At 36.6% G+C, this 17,246-nt stretch overlaps 10 protein-coding genes and 3 pseudogenes across 13 annotated transcripts, besides 1 other annotated feature; 5 read left to right on the forward strand and 8 right to left on the reverse strand.

Annotated features, from left to right (window-relative positions):
• The first annotated feature begins 853 nt into the window (after nucleotides 1-853).
• Nucleotides 854-16,416: a mobile genetic element.
• Nucleotides 3,630-3,854, forward strand: TVAGG3_0067470 (phage tail repeat-like family; the record flags this gene model as incomplete). The annotated part of the gene is made up of 1 exon (XM_051221546.1): nucleotides 3,630-3,854. One exon carries the CDS (start codon nucleotides 3,630-3,632, stop codon nucleotides 3,852-3,854), a length of 225 nt encoding a protein of 74 aa, XP_051106532.1.
• TVAGG3_0067480 (uncharacterized protein) lies at nucleotides 4,343-5,193 on the forward strand (the record flags this gene model as incomplete). The annotated part of the gene is made up of 1 exon (XM_051221547.1): nucleotides 4,343-5,193. A coding segment is annotated over one exon (851 nt), but the record flags the coding sequence as incomplete, so codon positions are not given.
• Nucleotides 6,230-6,493, forward strand: TVAGG3_0067490 (uncharacterized protein; the record flags this gene model as incomplete). The annotated part of the gene is made up of 1 exon (XM_051221548.1): nucleotides 6,230-6,493. One exon carries the CDS (start codon nucleotides 6,230-6,232, stop codon nucleotides 6,491-6,493), a length of 264 nt encoding a protein of 87 aa, XP_051106534.1.
• Nucleotides 6,543-7,232, reverse strand: TVAGG3_0067500 (HNH endonuclease family; the record flags this gene model as incomplete). The annotated part of the gene is made up of 1 exon (XM_051221549.1): nucleotides 6,543-7,232. One exon carries the CDS (start codon nucleotides 7,230-7,232, stop codon nucleotides 6,543-6,545), a length of 690 nt encoding a protein of 229 aa, XP_051106535.1.
• TVAGG3_0067510 (uncharacterized protein) lies at nucleotides 7,265-7,849 on the reverse strand (the record flags this gene model as incomplete). Its single annotated transcript, XM_051221550.1, has 1 exon — nucleotides 7,265-7,849. The coding sequence occupies one exon, from the start codon at nucleotides 7,847-7,849 to the stop codon at nucleotides 7,265-7,267; it is 585 nt and encodes a 194-aa protein (XP_051106536.1).
• Nucleotides 8,510-9,094, forward strand: TVAGG3_0067520 (uncharacterized protein; the record flags this gene model as incomplete). Its single annotated transcript, XM_051221551.1, has 1 exon — nucleotides 8,510-9,094. One exon carries the CDS (start codon nucleotides 8,510-8,512, stop codon nucleotides 9,092-9,094), a length of 585 nt encoding a protein of 194 aa, XP_051106537.1.
• Nucleotides 10,070-10,941, reverse strand: TVAGG3_0067530 (annotated as a pseudogene). The gene has a single exon. A coding segment is annotated over exon 1 (872 nt).
• On the forward strand, nucleotides 10,978-11,425 carry TVAGG3_0067540 (annotated as a pseudogene). Its single transcript has one exon. A coding segment is annotated over exon 1 (448 nt).
• TVAGG3_0067550 lies at nucleotides 11,895-12,882 on the reverse strand (annotated as a pseudogene). Its single transcript has one exon. A coding segment is annotated over exon 1 (988 nt).
• Nucleotides 13,151-13,948, reverse strand: TVAGG3_0067560 (uncharacterized protein; the record flags this gene model as incomplete). The annotated part of the gene is made up of 1 exon (XM_051221552.1): nucleotides 13,151-13,948. The coding sequence occupies one exon, from the start codon at nucleotides 13,946-13,948 to the stop codon at nucleotides 13,151-13,153; it is 798 nt and encodes a 265-aa protein (XP_051106538.1).
• TVAGG3_0067570 (protein of unknown function, DUF4106 family) lies at nucleotides 13,953-14,486 on the reverse strand (the record flags this gene model as incomplete). The annotated part of the gene is made up of 1 exon (XM_051221553.1): nucleotides 13,953-14,486. The coding sequence occupies one exon, from the start codon at nucleotides 14,484-14,486 to the stop codon at nucleotides 13,953-13,955; it is 534 nt and encodes a 177-aa protein (XP_051106539.1).
• TVAGG3_0067580 (protein of unknown function, DUF4106 family) lies at nucleotides 14,863-15,573 on the reverse strand (the record flags this gene model as incomplete). Its single annotated transcript, XM_051221554.1, has 1 exon — nucleotides 14,863-15,573. The coding sequence occupies one exon, from the start codon at nucleotides 15,571-15,573 to the stop codon at nucleotides 14,863-14,865; it is 711 nt and encodes a 236-aa protein (XP_051106540.1).
• Nucleotides 16,417-16,615: 199 nt separating the features above from the next.
• TVAGG3_0067590 (protein of unknown function, DUF4106 family) lies at nucleotides 16,616-17,050 on the reverse strand (the record flags this gene model as incomplete). The annotated part of the gene is made up of 1 exon (XM_051221555.1): nucleotides 16,616-17,050. The coding sequence occupies one exon, from the start codon at nucleotides 17,048-17,050 to the stop codon at nucleotides 16,616-16,618; it is 435 nt and encodes a 144-aa protein (XP_051106541.1).
• Nucleotides 17,051-17,246: the final 196 nt, after the last annotated feature.

A 17,246-nucleotide genomic window follows, 5' to 3' on the forward strand; every position in this document is an offset into this window, starting at 1 on the left:
AAATGAACTTCATTCTACGAAAGCCAATAGCTTTTGTGACAGATGGGTCTCTTAGCCATCTTAATGGGTAGTCAAAACGATAGCCTTCATGCTTTACGGTCTCTGTCTCAAACTTTTGACCGACATTAGTAAAAAGTTCATCTAATGGTTTAGTTGTAGCAACTCTTGAATTTTCTTTTTCTATTGGAAGCATATTTTATCTAGAATAAAAATGTCGAAAGATATTGCTTCCATAAGAGAAATACAACACAACCGACAACTCATTATGCAAGCTCTAAATAAGAACACAACAAACTTTTCAAACTATTCTAAGATATCTGAGTCATTGAAAGAAGGAAACTTAAAACTGACATTAAACCCAATGACAGATGAGTTTCTGTTTCAAGACAATAAGAACCATACTGTCTGTATAAATCCAACAAAAGGAACTTTAAACGAGAAACCTATAAATGAACTTCTTTTGAAAGCAGATGTTGACAACAAAGCTGACAAAGAATATGTAGACGATGCAATAGCAAAAGAAGAAGAAAGAGCTAACAATGCTTATGCAACAAAAGAACATACTCATCCTCAACTAGCAGACAAAACATATGTTGACAATAAAATGTCAAGTGAAGTGACAAGAGCTGAAAACGAATATTCTAAAAAGACTCATATACATTCTATATCTGATATTACAAACTTAAACGTTAGCCTTGAAGAGAAGGTAGATAAGGGACTTATGGCTAGTGTGTTAGTGAAGAAGGCGGATAAGGAATATGTGGATGAAAAAGATAATGAAATTATAGAAAGGGTTGAATGGTATCATGAATGGACATCGAAGATTTTTAAAACTAAAGCTGATACAGGATGGGTTTCAGGATGTTTAGACCTTAAAGCAGATAAAACTTATGTTAACGATGAGTTAGAGAAGAAAGCAAATAAGACTCATACACATAACATCTCTGACGTAAATGAACTTCAAGAAAAGTTAGATGACAAAGCTGACAAAGAAACTGTAGATATGTTGGCACAAACGGTTTCAAGTCATACCAGAGGTTTAATGGAAGATGGACAACAGTTGAAAGAGCTTGAGAAAGGTGTTACAGAGTTAAGGAATACAAAAGCAGACTCGAAATGGATAGCTGGATATGTAGATGCAACAAAAGAATATATTTTCGCATGGACAGAAGGAACATACCCACAAAAATATCATACACATAACATTTCTGACGTAAATGAACTTCAAGAAAAGTTATATGACATTATGCATCTAAGACAGGAACTCAATGTGCTTAAACAAAATTTGCCGAATCTTATTTACCCGGTTGGCTCATTATATGTTTCAATGAACTCTACCAGACCAGAAGTAGTACTTGGTTTTGGAACTTGGACTCAAATAGTCGACAGGTTTTTGTATTGTGCAAACTCTTCAAAGGAAACAGGTGGAAGTAAACGATTTCAGGTGAAAATCTACCTGCACATAGTCACTACATAGATTTAAGTACATCTGAAGCAGGTTGGCATAAGCATAGATATTGGGATTGGACAGAATAAGACAAAAAGGTAAAGGATATGATGTTAAAGAGGACGTTAAGTTTGCTATAAATGTTACTGGAGTAACACTGAGGGAGAGGAAACCATACACATCGCGTTACAGGATATACGCAAACAACGGGACAAAGTAAAGAATACATGCCACCTTACATGACAGTTTACGCATGGTATAGAAATGCTTAGTCGTCATTTTCAATTCTTTAGCATATTCGTCAGAGTTGTCTTATATTTGTTAGGAACTGTCTTTGAAAGTATACACCTTGAACTTTGACAAGTTTGAAACAGGTCTGGCAATAGTAGTTTTATCTTCTGCTTGCAGTGTGTACATTTTGCCATGTTTGCCTAAAACTTCATAATATTCTCTTGTATATTTTCTCCTATTTTACGAACACGAATGTGAGTACCTGTCGGGTTCCCATTGTTGTCATAGTCAATAGTATTTTCATATGGGTCGCGTTTAGGTATTTCTATTTTTACTTTGTCACCTTTCTGAAGTTTTGAAGCCCAGCATTCTTTCTTGTTTGTCTCTTTTGACTAAATTATTAAATATATAGTCTTTCTCTAAGTCAGGGTTGTTTTTCATTTCTTGGGAGTGGTTTCCCAAACCTTTTTGTTTACGGTTATTGTAAATATTTAAAACTTGTCTCATCTTTGCCATGGGAAATGTCTATACTTGTCGTCATATGACATTTCATTTGCTTCACCACCTTGTGGTTGGTTTAAGTCTCTTAACATTTTTATACAACCGTCAATGACACCAAGAGCAGAATGGTTTGGTCGACAATGAAATATTGGTTTACATTTTTGAACGCAGATAGTTTTTAATATCATCTGATTTGAAAGAACTTTCACAGTCAGATGTCAGTTTTGTTGGATGGTATTTGTCAACGAATATTGTCAAAGCAGTTTTCACATCTAAAATATTTTTGGACCATAATGGTATGGCTTCACAGTATCTTGTGTTTTGACCAACAAATATTAACCAGTATGGTGGTCCATCTTCTCTATACCTCGGAATGTTTTCCAAGATATCCATAAACCAAGCATTTGGTGTTGAACTAAAGATTTTTATCATGAGTGCTTTCTTTGTCGCTTTAGAAACATAGGGGTCCTTGTTTGGATTCGTCATTTTTTATCCTATAAGAAATGGTTATTTGGCGCATTAGCAGGAGTCGCATCTAGATTTTTGCCGCGCAGTGGGAACAATAGCTAGAGGTGTATTTGGTTGGAAGGAAGATTTTGAGTACATTAGGTATACTTAAAGAGAAAGCACAACCTATTATACAAACTGTACAGAAAGGTTGGGATGAGCACGAGATGCAACAAATCTTATTCCAAATCCTGAAACAAGAGGAAAAGTTCAAGGATGGATGGACAATGTAGGAAGACAAGCAGGAAACTATTTATAACAAAGCAAATGACTACTATAACCAAGCAGGACACTATATGGACCAAGGTGAAAGATTCTTTAACAGAGGATATAACCATGCACAACAATGGGTAAACAATAACCAACCTCAACCGCCTCAAACGTGGGGAATGTAAAGTTTTTTACTGAGATGAAATGAACAATACAGCATTGAGACAAATGGGTTCAAGATGGATTTGTCGGCTTCCAGCAGTTACACCACGTGTTTGTCAAGTTCTTCCTATACCTCAGGAAGTTTTAGACCGACTTAAAAAACCTAAACAACCAGTTGAAAACAAACCAAACTAAAATTTTTACTGAGATGAAATGACGAAGAAGTTGAAACGGTAGATTTGACACCACAAACAAAAAGTTCAGAACCATTGTCAAAACCTGTCAAAAAACTTACAGATGAAGAGAAAAATTCAATAATAGAAAGTGCCAGGTCTGGAAATACAAACCCTAACTATAAAGTCACTTTTCAAAAATGGAACGGCTAGTATCTCAAAAAAAAACAGACTCTCACAAATAAAAATATTGAAGTCTGAAGGAGCTTTCGAGACAACAGATGGAAAAGTTTACTTCACTGACCAACAGTTCATTATAGAACATCTCAATTGACTTAGAGTCGAAATATTCTAAACTTTACAACAAACACAAAAAGTTGAAAGGAAAACAAAAACAAATGGCATATGATATTTATGAAGATGTTGACGACACAACTGTTCCTGCAGGTGGGGTAAAGTCAGAGGAACCGAAAAGTGACGAAAAACCGATAGAAGAAGAAAAACCAAAAACTGAAGATAAACCAAAACCAAAGTTTAGTTTCCAAACTAAACCAAGTCAACCTTCATTAGCTGGTATGGGTTGGCGTCAAAGACTTATGGCAGCAGGCGGTTATGTTAAGTAAAGAAAAAAATATATTTTTTTTATTTTTATAAAAATGCCCCCATATAGAATGGATAGAAAGTCTGCTAGAATAAAAGCAGAGTTACAAAGATATGGTTGGAGAGTTTCGAAGAATTTTAAATATAGGAAGGGAAGACCCATAAAAGTCTATGACAAATTGTCTGGTCTTCGCTACGAAATGGATTTGGAAACAGCACGTGCCAATTATCCAAACAGACTAGAGAGGTTAGAAGAAGAACGTCTTATGGACATGCCTTTCGATGTTAGTGAACCTCAAGTTGAAGGACACGACGGCTTTGCCAGATTCTACTGGAAACATGACGAACAATTGCATCCTTGAGAAGGAAAAAAGGAAAAGGTGAAGACGCACATGCTCCCATGGAAAGAACAAGATATGCATATGAAAAGTATCGTGAAGTTAGAAGTCAAATTACATCTGGTCGAACCTTTACAGTAAACTTTGACGAAGGAAAGAACAAAGAAGGCTTCATGGGAGTACTTGCTGCAATTCAAGACGGAAATAAGAAAGGACACAATCTCAGATTGACCATAACAGATTTGGATGGTCACATTTACTATGCACATGGCAATGAACAAACAGCCGCAAAACTTCTTGACGCTTTCAAGACTACAAAGAGAGAACAAATGGTTGACTCCGACTCAGACATTTTGAATGCAATTGAAGGAATTGCAAGTGTCAAGTTCGAATGGTACCAACCTAACCCTCAAGTAGTCAGACAACATGCTGGATACTTCCCGTTCATAAATAAGTCTGACATTGACTTGACAAGGTATGGAATTTACAATTCAATTGAAACAATTGTCAACGAACCTTGCATTCTTACATGTCTCAGGAACTCTGGTCTTGTTACAGATGAGAAGATGAAGTATCTTGAGTCATGTGTGAAGACAAGGTACATTCTCAGAGGTCAATTGGCAAAAATTGCACCGTTGGCAAATGTCAATATCCGAGTCAACATACCTACAGCTAAAGGTTCTTCACATGACGACTATGTTGTTGAGTTCAATTTACCATGGTTGAAGATTGTAATTGTCCACAACCACTTCATGTTGAACGAAAGTCTTACAAACCCATTGTTCGGAAAAGGCAAGTGCAACATTGTCAGAGCTGTAAACATTCTTTTCGAGAAAGGTTTGTTGGAACCAATTCCAGATGACAAGCTGACAGAAACTTTTGTACCAAAAGACGAAACAAACTTTTCATTGTTAGCAAGACCAAAAGTTGTTCCAGACAAAGTTCTAGTACAAAAGAAGTACACAATTCCACAAGGGGTTGGTATGTTCGGATACCAACCTGAACCAGAAGAACTTCCAATGAGGTTGCAAGAACTTCAAGATGCTATAAATAAACTTCCATTGAGACATCCAATTGACGTCAAATTGTATTGGAGAGCATCTGAGTTAGGTCAGAAGGTTTTATATGAAACAGGTTGCTTCGACGACGTTTATGAGATAACAGGAGAAGTTTCTCAGAAGATAAGAGACTCACTTGAATTTCCACAAACTGGACCAATTGGTTGCGACAAGTTCGACTCAGATGAAAAGATATACTATGTCGACCTTAACGCTGCATACATGAGGTTTGTCCAATATATTCCGACTGGAATTCCAAACGAAGATGGTGAGTTCCCGGGAAGGAACTATACAGTTGGAAAAGTCATACAACAACTGTATGATATTAGGAAAGCTTCAAACCCCAAACTTGCAATGACACTCAAATTGCTTATGAATTCGACATGGGGATATTCCATTAAGAAACCTCAAGAGATGAAGAGTAAACATTATGAGAAGGTCGACAACTTTGTTGAAAGGTTTTCTCCTTTTGTTTTGAAGTACGAATTCACTCAAGGTCAAAGTGGCTTAGTAACCACATTAAAACCTATTGTCGAACATTGGTCTTACCCTCAGTTCGCAAAGGCAGTCCTTGACAACTACAACAAATTCTTCTCGGAAGTCAAATCGAAAGTCAAGGTTTACTATGAGAACATTGACGCACTCATGACGAACGAAGAAGGATACAACAAACTCATTGAAATGGGTTTAGTCGGTGAAAAGATGGGTCGATTCAAATTGGACAAAATTTTCACCGAAGTTCATGTCCTCTCCAAGCGTAAGTACTGGGGCATACTTGAAGACGGCACAGAAATAAAACATTGCATGAAATAAAAAATTTTTATATTCCTTCCTAGCTAATTTCCGTTTAATTTCATGGTCGCCCTCGGAGTCTTTGAATCGGACAGGTCGAGTTACACCATTCTTGGTCTCAAACTCATATATAACCTGTTTGTCTGTATTTTCGTCGACTATGGCACGAGACACGAACATTGACCAAACGGACAAAAAGTGTCATTTCGGATGGTCAAGCAGCCAATCGCATTCGAGCACTTCGAAGAAGCCTTACGTTCCAAGGGAGAGGGTGTCTGGTGCAAGGCAGAGGTCATGAAACTCTACGAGCAGTACATCCTCAATGCCTGGGAGGACAAATCGTCCTTGGATTGGCAATTCTACCAACTCCTCTGGGACGACCTCCTACGCAACTGGGATAACGAAAGAGTCCAATTCAAAGGTCGGGAACTAATTTTGCAAATTACCATTAATTTAACATACTTATCCAAATAAACGCCTAAATTTACTTGGGGTTTCCCCCTAAAATAAAATTTTTTTACTCTTAGAACCACTCGAGGTTCTCCTTACGGTTGTTGAGCTTGTCACCGTCAATGTGTCTGACCTTCGTCTTCTTGCCTGGATTTGGAACCCATTGAATTGCGACAAGCTTGCCCATGGAAATTGAACCGCGATTCCGAAGGTTAAGGTTCAAGTGTCCCAAGTTGTTGAGGACTGGGGTAAGAACCTTGCCTGTCTCCTTGTTGCGGATTTGGTATGGGTAGGGTTGTGAAATTTCGTAACCGTCATCGGCAACAAGGGTTGCCCATGTAGCGGCTTCAGGAACTTCTTCTTCTTCCTCTTCTTCCTCTTCTTCCTCTTCTTTGATAATACCTTCGGCAATTCTGTGTTCACGAATTACGGTGTTGGAGGTTCTGTCCTTTCCGAGTGCCGCCCAGATGGTGTCAATCTCTTCGAAGAAACGGTAGATGAGTCGGGCAAGGTTTTGGTTCTCTATGTTGTATTGGCGCAAGGTTTCCGCGAAATCGTTCAGGACTTTCTTATTGGAAGCTTGGTTCGTGAGGACTTCGACTTTGAGATTGGTTATCTCTTCCATAAGACTACTTTGGAGAGTCTGAATGGTGTTTGACAGATGAGCGTTCAATTGGGCAATTTGAATTTGAACTGGGCGCTTGTCTGTCAACCTTGAAAGGACATCTGCCATTGAGTTTGGCTTCGGTGCTTGTTCGGACATCGAAAAAATGAAGTGGTTTGAGAATGACGGTTTTACTTCAAAAAGCTTGTTATGACAGTTATGTCATACAACAAGTTTAAAATAATATCTTGTTCTTCTTCTGAACGTTTGTTGTCTCTTCCGATAAAAGTTTGGAACATGAGAACCAAAAAACGTTTTTTGAGATTGTGGAAGAGTTCAGGCAAACGTTCATATTCCGGATATGTTGGGAGCAGTTCGAAACATCTGAGCTGACTTTCGGACAAAATTGGGACAATGTCAACAAATTCATCTTTGGTCGGACTGCTTGAAGGTAAGTCCCTTACATGTAAGTAGCTCTGGTAAAGTCTTCTCATTTCTGCTAACTTTTGGAGTATAGCTTCGTAGTTTAGAAGTTTTAATTTTAAATGTCTTATTCCACTCTTGACATCTAAACGGTAACTATCCATGAGGTCAAGAGTAGCTTTGGTAGCTTTAAGTGGAGCTATCTGTTCCGTGACTTCTGCAATTTTGGTTGCAATTGTGATTTGAGCTCCTTCAAGTTCGCCGTCTATGTCGTTCTCAACGTCTTCAACTATGGCTTGAAACTCTTCATCGGTCCATTGAGATTGGTATGGGACGAATTTAACTTGCTTCATTCAAAAAATGAAAAAAACATATTTTTACTCTAAACGTTAAGGTTTACTGAACTGGTTGGATGTCGCCTTCACAGGTTATGTAGAACGGCTGACCCGAGAAGTGAAGGAGAGACTGAATTGCAATTTCATATGGGTGGGGGTTCTCCTTGTTTGGTATTTTTATCCAAGGACGTTTGTTTAGGAACTTAACAAGAGCTTCTCTTTTGGCGTCTTTATGCCATCGTAGGCTGTCCGTCTGGTATTTGAATTGGAATTCCAGTCGAAGTCTCGAGCTGAAGTGTAGACTTTCCAGAAATAGTGGTGAACTTGACCTTGGGCTTCATTACCCTGCGCAAGTAGTCTTTTACGCGGTCGTTAATTTCAATTAGGTAAATTGCCTCGTCAAATCCTTCTGGCATTCCGAGTCCTTCCATCCGACAGGAAAATATTTTCCCGACAACTGGAAAAAATTTTCCGGACAAAGGGAAAAATTTTTCCTTCCGACAGGAAGAACTCTTCCAGTTGTCCGTCCGTAAACCATTCAAATTTTCGAAAATTGAGAACTTTTTGGTCGAACTTCAGAAAAAGTTTTTCCTTCCAACAGAAAAAGTTCTTCCTTCCGACAGGAAAAGTTCTTCCTTCCGACAGGAAAAATTTTTCCTTCCGACAGGACACAAACGGATGACTGACGTCCCACCAACCGAGTCCATTCCCAAACCAGAAGAACCGAAAGCTGCAAAACCACAACAGTCTCCTCAGCAACCTCAGTTCCAGCAAGTACCTCCGAATTACTACCAATTTCCACCTCAAGGTTACTACCCACCACAAGGCTTCCCGAACTACCCTCCTCAGCCTATGCCTTACTTCCCCAACCCTTGGTTGTTCCAGCAAGCTCCACCCCAGCAATTCCAATTCCAATCTCAATCGAAGAGAGACCAAGACTTCGAAGAAGGCCTGAACCGCTTACGCAAAGAGTATGCTACAGCTCCAATGGAAGACGACAGGCTTTCAGTCTCTTCCCTAAGGTCGACCAATTCGACTCGTACCACAGATTCGGTTCGTGACCGTGAAGACTACCTCAAGCAGTCTGAGAGACTCTTCATCCTACAATCATTTACAGTTGGAGCTCTCAAGAACATGCGCAATTACGAAGGTCAGACACCAGCTGGAGACCGCAAAACAGACGTACTCGCAAGAGCCGTCCAACTGGTCAAGACAAAGACTGAGATAGTCGACTTCATTCTTGCAGCTTGCCCATACAAGTAAAAAAATAAACAATTACGAGTTAAACTTTTTATTCTTTCTTTTCTGAGTTGTTTAGAGCTGGTTTCTCTTGTAGGAACCTTTCGTACTCAGGGAAGTAAGCTGCTAACATCTGACCAAGTTTTCTCGGTGACTCGGAGCTCATAAAAATGTCACTTTTTAAACGTTAAGTTTTTAGTCTTATTTTACCCTTTGTTTACCCTTTGTTTGTCAAGGTAGTATTGGAGTGCAATTTCTCCAAATTCTCTGTGTCGGAGTTCTTCAGCATTTTCCAAGGTGTTCCTGGAGAACTCAAAGAAGTTGTCAAGAACATACTGCCATGCTGCCCTTCTGAGTTCGTCGGTATTTTGGAAGTGTTGCACCTTCGAGTCTTCGGACATGAAAAAAATGACACTTTTTCTATTAAACCGTTTTGGCATTTCTCATGAGTGAGTATAGTTCTGCCGAACCATTGGAAGAGAAGAAGTACCCTTGCTGGCAAAAGACAAAAATAGTTGCCTTAGTTGTCATTGCAATTGTACTCGTAATTGAATTCATTGTACTTCTCTTCACGTACCTAAAACTCAGCAATGGTATTTGCTTTAAGAAGCTACCATCTTACTAAGACTAAACACTTAGATTTTTCAAGCTTGACTTTTTACAATTTGAATTTTGTTGCTGAATTCAGTAAAAATATAATTTAGGTGAAGAGGTGAGATCTCACCTGTTTTCTCACCTGTTTTCTCACCCTCGTGAATTTTCATGAATTTTCCCGAAATAAAAAATAAAGTTAGTTTTATTTTATTTATTCTTCATTTTTTTGTATGTAAGATATGATTTCAGGGATTTTTTTGACGAAGTGCAAACGTTCACTTCGTCAAAAAATGGCATAAGATTGCTTCCCTCGGAAAACCGAGAGAAGACTTACCGCTACTGAAAGAAAAAATAACAGAGTATTTTGACAACTTCAAACAAGCAGAGTAAATGAACTCTTTATTTTTATTGACTTTTTACAATTTGAACTTTGTTTGCGTAGATATGAATTCTGAAAGAAGTATGAGGGTCTTGTATGACTTTATACTTCTCCCAGAGTTCATATCTGTCAAACTTACCTGCCATGGACTCTTTCATAAGTTCCATGAAATCGTCTTCGGACAATCCGGGAAAAAGTATTATGTCAGTAAGTATTCTTTTAACATCCTTACTTAAACTCTTTGCTGTCTGTACACAAATGACAACTGAGATGTTAAAGTGTCTGAGCTTCTTAAGAATTCGACACATATCTTGTTCTCTGTTCTTTAACAAAGGATGAGAAGCAAAGTCATCTAAGATAAGAAGACATCTATGAGGGTAAGTCTTCCAATCGTAAGATTGCAATTTCTTCGAAATGTATTCTATCTCTTTCTGTTTGTTTCTGAAGTGTTTCTTCTCTAATATTCTCTGCATTTCCTCATTTGGGTCTTTGAACTTAGAATTTATATACTCATTTATAGCATTATACTTCAAAACTCTTCTTTGGTACTTCTTTATCCAATCTAACAACTCAGTATCTTTTATACATACTAACTTAGACTTCTTTATAATATCTTTGAACGAATTGACGGTTTGGTCAAATTGACCAGAAGTACTACAAATAACAACTAACTCATAGAATGGGTTCTTCTCATCTAGTTCTTGTTGTTGTGCAGCCATTTTAAGATAAGTGAAAGTCTTACCCGACCCAGGTGGTGCAATTAGACCTGTTATACCATTCTGAGCAAATAAGAACTTGTCATGTATAGGCTTTATCTGAGCATTTTCTAACTTCCTCTTGTTCTTATTTAAAACATTCTCAAATTTTTGTCAATGTCAGCAAACTTTTTTTCTAACATATTTTTAGAAAAATTAAAATTTTTATCTTTTAGAAAATGTCTAGCGATTTCGCTATCTATATTCGAGACAAACTTTTTGACAGCAAAACATCTGTCGACCATAAAATCTTACATAGTGTAAACAAGAAAGGTGAATTTGTTCTAAAGTTCTGTTTCTGGGAATATGACAAGAACCATAAAACATTAAGCAGAGCAGTCTTAAAATTTGTCAATGACAGACTTGTTGACAGAGATGACGCCGATTGGAAAGATGAAGTCCAACAAAAGTTCTTAGAATGCAAAGAAGACACATGCGCTGTTCTTGAAGATGAAATAGAAAACAGAATAGATGAGCTATTAAAGGACAAAGAACTTTTACATAAATATGGTTGCGAGAATTTGACATAACTCCACCAGAAAAGAAGAAGAAAGAAAAGAAAGAAAAAAAGAAGAAGAGAAGAAAGAACCTGAACCAGTTCCAGAGAAAAAGAAATTTGACATGTAAAAATAAAATTTTATTTTTAGAACATTTCTGGGTCAATGTCAATGTTCTCTTCCTCTTTAGGAGCAAACACTGGCTTAGACTCTAAAATCTTTTTACCCAATTTACCTTGAACTTCAACTATTTAGACTCATAATATTCATAGTCGTCTGCTTTCTTTGGTTCATAAGGTATAACAAGTTTGTATGCTTTGCCTTCTTTAAGGTTTGAGAACCTTCTGTCAAAACTTTCTTTGACTGTTAACAAACCTTCTATGTCTAAGTCTTCAAATTTCGCACCATTTTTAGTCACAATAGCAAACTTAACTGGTTCGATGTTCCAAACTTTGCTGAATGAAGACTTTTCAAAATGGTAGAAGTAAACATTCAAATATGTGAATGGGTCTAGTTCTTCTTTAAGTCCTGACATGTACTTGTTTACTGAGATGAATTTTCATCTTTTCTATCGGATAAAAAAATATTTTTTTTAAAATTTACTCAGAAAAATTTTTCTTTGTATATACACCATTCTGACGTCTAAAAGACTTTTGACATTTGCCAAGAATGTTCGTTTAGACGCTGCATATAACCATATTCTTGACAATATTGTTTATACGAATCGTACAATGACCTTTCATCTAAACACAAAGTCAGTTTCATCTATGAACAGTTCATATACACTCTTGTTTGCTTCTAACAATGTTTGTCTCTCTTCGGTATGTGGAATTTGTCTTGGATTGAACTTAGAAATATCTAATGTCATGAAATATGAGAACAAGTGGTTGTAAAAGTCAGATGTCAAAGTTTCTGCTAAGTCGTCAAAATATTCTGTATCTTGCATATGAGAATCTGACGTTCTGACAACTACATATCTTCTGTCAGAACTTTCTAACTTCATCGGAACAGCATTGTTTGAAACCATAATGAAGTTTGCAACATTTTCACAAACTCTTTGGTCTTTATACTTTCTTTCAACAACTCCAACTTTGTCTGTTATAAGACTCTTCAAAGCATCTGAGTTCAAAACTTTTGTTGTATCTATACTTTGAAGTTCATTGCAAACTATAAGTTTCATATTCTCTATTGAGAGTTAAATTGCCACAGATGTTTTCTAAGTTTGTCATATTAGGGTTCGAATAACCTTCTAACAGTTTGCACAAATATCTGTAAAGAAAGTGTTCTTACCTGTTCCTTGTTTTCCAATTATAATGAGAGCAGTTTCATTTTTAGCACTTGGATGTTGTAAGATGTTTGCAAACCAACATAAGATATACTCATAAACCTTTTCGTTTCCATTGCATATAATTTCTTTGACATGGTCTAACCAAGCTTCTATAATATTTTCTTTCCATTCTACTTGTTCATATTATATCCAGTGAAGATAGAATAGAAGTTTGGAGAAGGTGTATAGAACTTTATACCTCGAACTGAAAAATCTTCTAACTTTGACAATAAGATATCCCAAGCATCTAACATCTTCATGCCAACTTGTACGACTTTTATTTTCTTAAGTTTCTGTCTACATTCTTGTTCTGAAACTATTGTTGCTCTTGGTTTGTTAAAGACACATCCCATTCTTTCATAACATAACATTCTGGGGCAGAGTCGACATAAATGACTAAACGTTTCAAATTCTCGACTGCTTTGTTATAGTCTCGAAATGGACACATATTTCTGAATGCTTGGAAGTCATAAAAATCTGAAACATCTATTCTGTACATTTTTATAAAAATAAAAAAAATATATTTTTTTATTCTTGACTTTGTTGTTCCATTTGTTGCATTTGTTGTTCTTGAGCTATTTGTTGTTGAAGTTGTTCTTGTAATACAATACTTTCACCAGTTGCATCTTCCAATTCGAAACTTTCTGCCGTCATTGACAAATACATAGGACATAAAAGTTTTACAGGAACAAAGTTTGCGTCAACTAATGTCAACGTTATACTTGCCAAAGTGTTTGAGTTCACTAAGGTTGAAAATTCTGCATTCGAATGAACAATAGGCAAACCAGCAGAGAAAGTATTGTTTATACGCATAAGTATCTTTTGGTCATAATAGTTTCTGTCGACATTCGAATAACACTTTGAACCTAAGTTTGAAACAATATATAAGATTGGTGTGCTTAATGTCAATGGAATAGACATTCCTTGTATGACACCTTTTCCTGTTATAGGAAACTGTTGGTAGTAAAAACCAGAAATAAGTTTTGTATTATAGCTCATATCGTTTATAGTAAACTCAGTCGGACATCCAAACATAATGAAACCTGCTCTAGTTGCAGCACATGTTACACCCGTACTTAAAGTATTAAATAAGTCAACAAAACCTGTTGGTGGTATATCTGAGTAAGTATCTTCAAAGGAGTATTTTTTACCATTCACAACAATAAAGTCTTCTGGTGTCAAAAGAGCAAAACAGGCTTTAGTCGTCATTGTGTTTAAGGTTAGTTTACAATATCGTCCTTGAGGACTTTGTAAGTTTGTTGTTATAGAATTATATGACTCAGGGTTTTTAGTCGTAATAGTATAAACCATTATGTCTTCTGCCATTTACTTAGCAAATAAATTTTAATGAAATGTTGTGGTCGTCAAATATTTTTATAACGTCTGGGAAACTATATTTTAAGTTCAACGTTTCACCTCCTTTCATAACGTATATCTTGTCAATGACATTATATGAAACACCACAGCAACTAATGTCGGGTTCTATTTCTTTGTTGTTTATATCGTCTGCCTCTGTCAAAAGTTTCAATAGTTCTTTCAAAACTTCATGAGGTGCAATGACATATGAGTTCACTTTTACAGGGTTGTGTTCGACCAAGTTTAACATTATACTTAAAGCTTGACAAATCTTCTCCTGAGTTTGAAGTTTGTCTTTCAGTTGTTGGTAGTCGTTTCGAATATCTGCAACAGAACTTAAGTCTCTGCTAACTTCAGGATATGTTGGTTCTTTTACAGGAACAATTGTTATACCATCTTCGTCTTCGTATGGTTTCCCCACTTCAACATCTCTGTCTTTGACATTGACAATAACACTTTGACTGTTTGTTTGAGTTGGTGAATTTAACTTCACATCTGCCACCGCCATTAAACCTTTTGAAACACTTACGCTTCTATTTTTCGGAAATGACATTTTACTTAGAATAAAAAGATGGACGTATTCGGATATCTCTTCGAATTGAAGCAGAACAAAGTTTATACACACAAACAATACAAATACATTGACAGAATAGTTCTTTATACAAACAATGGAAAATGTTATAGAATAGCAGTCTTTGCTGAACCAAAATATTTTCATAAAGCAAAGAAAGTTGGTATAACTGAAATGGTGAAAGTTCTTGAAGCAGACAAAAATATAACTTCAAAACTTACAGATATTTCTAAAGGTAAGTTTATAATACAATATTATGTCAAAACTGGCGTACTGTCAATATTTGACGGAGAGAAGTCAGTTCAAGAACAACTTACTGACCTGCTGCCAAAATCTGCTCGATGGAAGCTGTCGTTATGCCAATCTGAGGAGCCCCAGCAGGTTTCATCGAACGAATCTTCAAAAGAGCATCTTCCGTGAAAAGTGCTATTGGTTTTGTAAACTTCTTTGCTTTCAATTCATCTGGACCGTCTCTGTCACCAGTATATTGTATTTGTACAGTACCAACAGTTGAAATACCACCCATAAAGTCTTCTGAGTCAGCAAATGGAATGCCAAGCCAAAAGTTTGAACGGTCTCCATTTGTATATTGAGTTTTTTGACCTCCTGTATGAGTCCATACTTTCACATATGGCATAATAGAACTTTGCATTTCAGGGTTAATGGTTGTTGTGAAGTTGTTGTTAAAGTTCATAGCATCTAATGTCAAGTTGTATGACCTCATATCCTCAACTGTAGAATATTCTTCTCTTGGATAATATTTGCCATCTATGTTTATATGATATTTAATACCAGGGTTGTAGAAACAAGAATAGTCATTTATAGTTCGTCTGAACAGTACAAACATAGTATCTGCATGTTTCATTGCAGTTGTTAAAGCAATATCTGTTCTTGCACCTGGGTCAGCACTTTGGTTTCCAACTTCACCTGCAAAGTCTTTGACAGATATTTGGTGTATAGGGAACATAAGTGGAACTGCAATATATTTGGCAGCTAAAGCATTTGAAATATCTGGGTCCAACATATAGACTGCAAGTCTGCTTTCTATTCTCTTGCATTCAAATTTTTCGCATGTGAACTTAACTGGGTCCCAAGCAGTTCCAGCAGCATTGAAATAATAGTTTACTTCATTGTTGAAGTTTGAGAAACCAAAGTCTAAGTCAACTTTGTCTTTGCAAAAGTCGGCGAATGACGTTTGATTTGTTCCCTTTACGTCTGTAATAGTGAATGGGTCTTGTGTTGGTGCAATGACTAAGTTATTTTTGCTTGGAGTAAGTTCGATAGAAATTTTTCCTGCCCAGTTTGGCAAGTATCTTAAAAACCTGAAGATGAGGAAAGATGACAAAGGAACTCTAAGTTTCAGTTTTACTTTAGTGGCAGCAGTTCCATCTGAACCAGAAAGGTTAACATAAACTCCTGGAACGTTAGGGTCAAGTCTTCTTATTTTCTCAATAGTTGCATACTGGTCTGTTTGTTCTCTAGCTTGTGGTTGTACTGAGTTTCTCAAAGCGAACCATTCATAGTTTGCCCATGTTACTGTTTGAACTAAGTCAGAGTTAGAATATATCTTATATCCCATGAAAACTTCTGGAGCATATTGGTATCCGACATAGAAAATTCCATTGCAACCTTTCTTGTCAGACAACTTGGCAGAAGGTTTTATTTCAATGTCTTGTTCCACGTATAAGAATGAGTTGTCAATAGAAATAATATGAAACCTGTCGCAAGCAATATCTACTGTTGTTGAAGAACCTTCTCCAAACTCACCTACGTTTCCATAAGAAACAGCAGTTGTATATTCGTAAGTTCCAGGAACTATTTCTGACCTTCTAATGGCATTGTCGCATTCGTTATACCATTCGGAAACATTTCCGTTCATGGCATCCAAAACTGTTGGCGTTATATTCTGAGCGGCGTACATTTCATATGGGTAAAAATATAGAATAGTTGGATTTATGTGTCATAATGTCGGACCAAGCTTTACTTTCTTCCTGACTGAGTTTTTAACTCTTCTTTTTCCTTCATTGCCACTACTTTCACTAGATGAAGTTACTTCTTCACTACTTTCACTTTGTTCTACTCTTCTTCTTTGGTGTCGCTTTTGGTAACTTGCCCTCTGCTTCAAGTTGTTGCATCTTTGCCTCATGTTCACCTAGTATGTTGTAAATTTCCCATGTCCTTTTTGCCTTTGGGCTCTGGTCGCCCATCTCAGGTAACCTATATCCTAGAAAGATTTTGTCATAGTTTGTATTTGAGTCTTCGCGTATTGTTTGCATGACTCTTTCCTGAGTTTCCGGTTCAAGCTCTTCAAACAGAGCTTGTCCATATGGAATAAGCTCGTTTCCAAATATATGTTTTTGTAGCCATTCTGGTTTTCTTTCCATGTTACCAATAATATCTTTTGTGAATGGGAAAGCTTTTACCCAACGTTTCAGTCTTGCGTCATTTATTTCTGTAGTTGGTTTTATTTTGTCAAGGAACATGTTTTTCAATACTAACATTTCATTTGGTACTGTCCATTTGAGTTTTCTTAAATATTCATCCCTTCTCGGTTCATTGTCTGCAAAGTAAGTTTTTATGACATTTTGCAAACTTTCGTTTGCAAGGTCATGTACAATAGGTTCTCTTCCTTCTTCTCCCTAACTTTCTTTCTAAACTCTTCACCAAATATACCATCTCTATGGTTCTGTGTAGTTC

Source organism: Trichomonas vaginalis, chromosome IV (genome assembly GCF_026262505.1).
Source record: "Trichomonas vaginalis G3 chromosome IV, whole genome shotgun sequence".
NCBI classification, from domain to species: Eukaryota; Parabasalia; order Trichomonadida; family Trichomonadidae; genus Trichomonas; species Trichomonas vaginalis.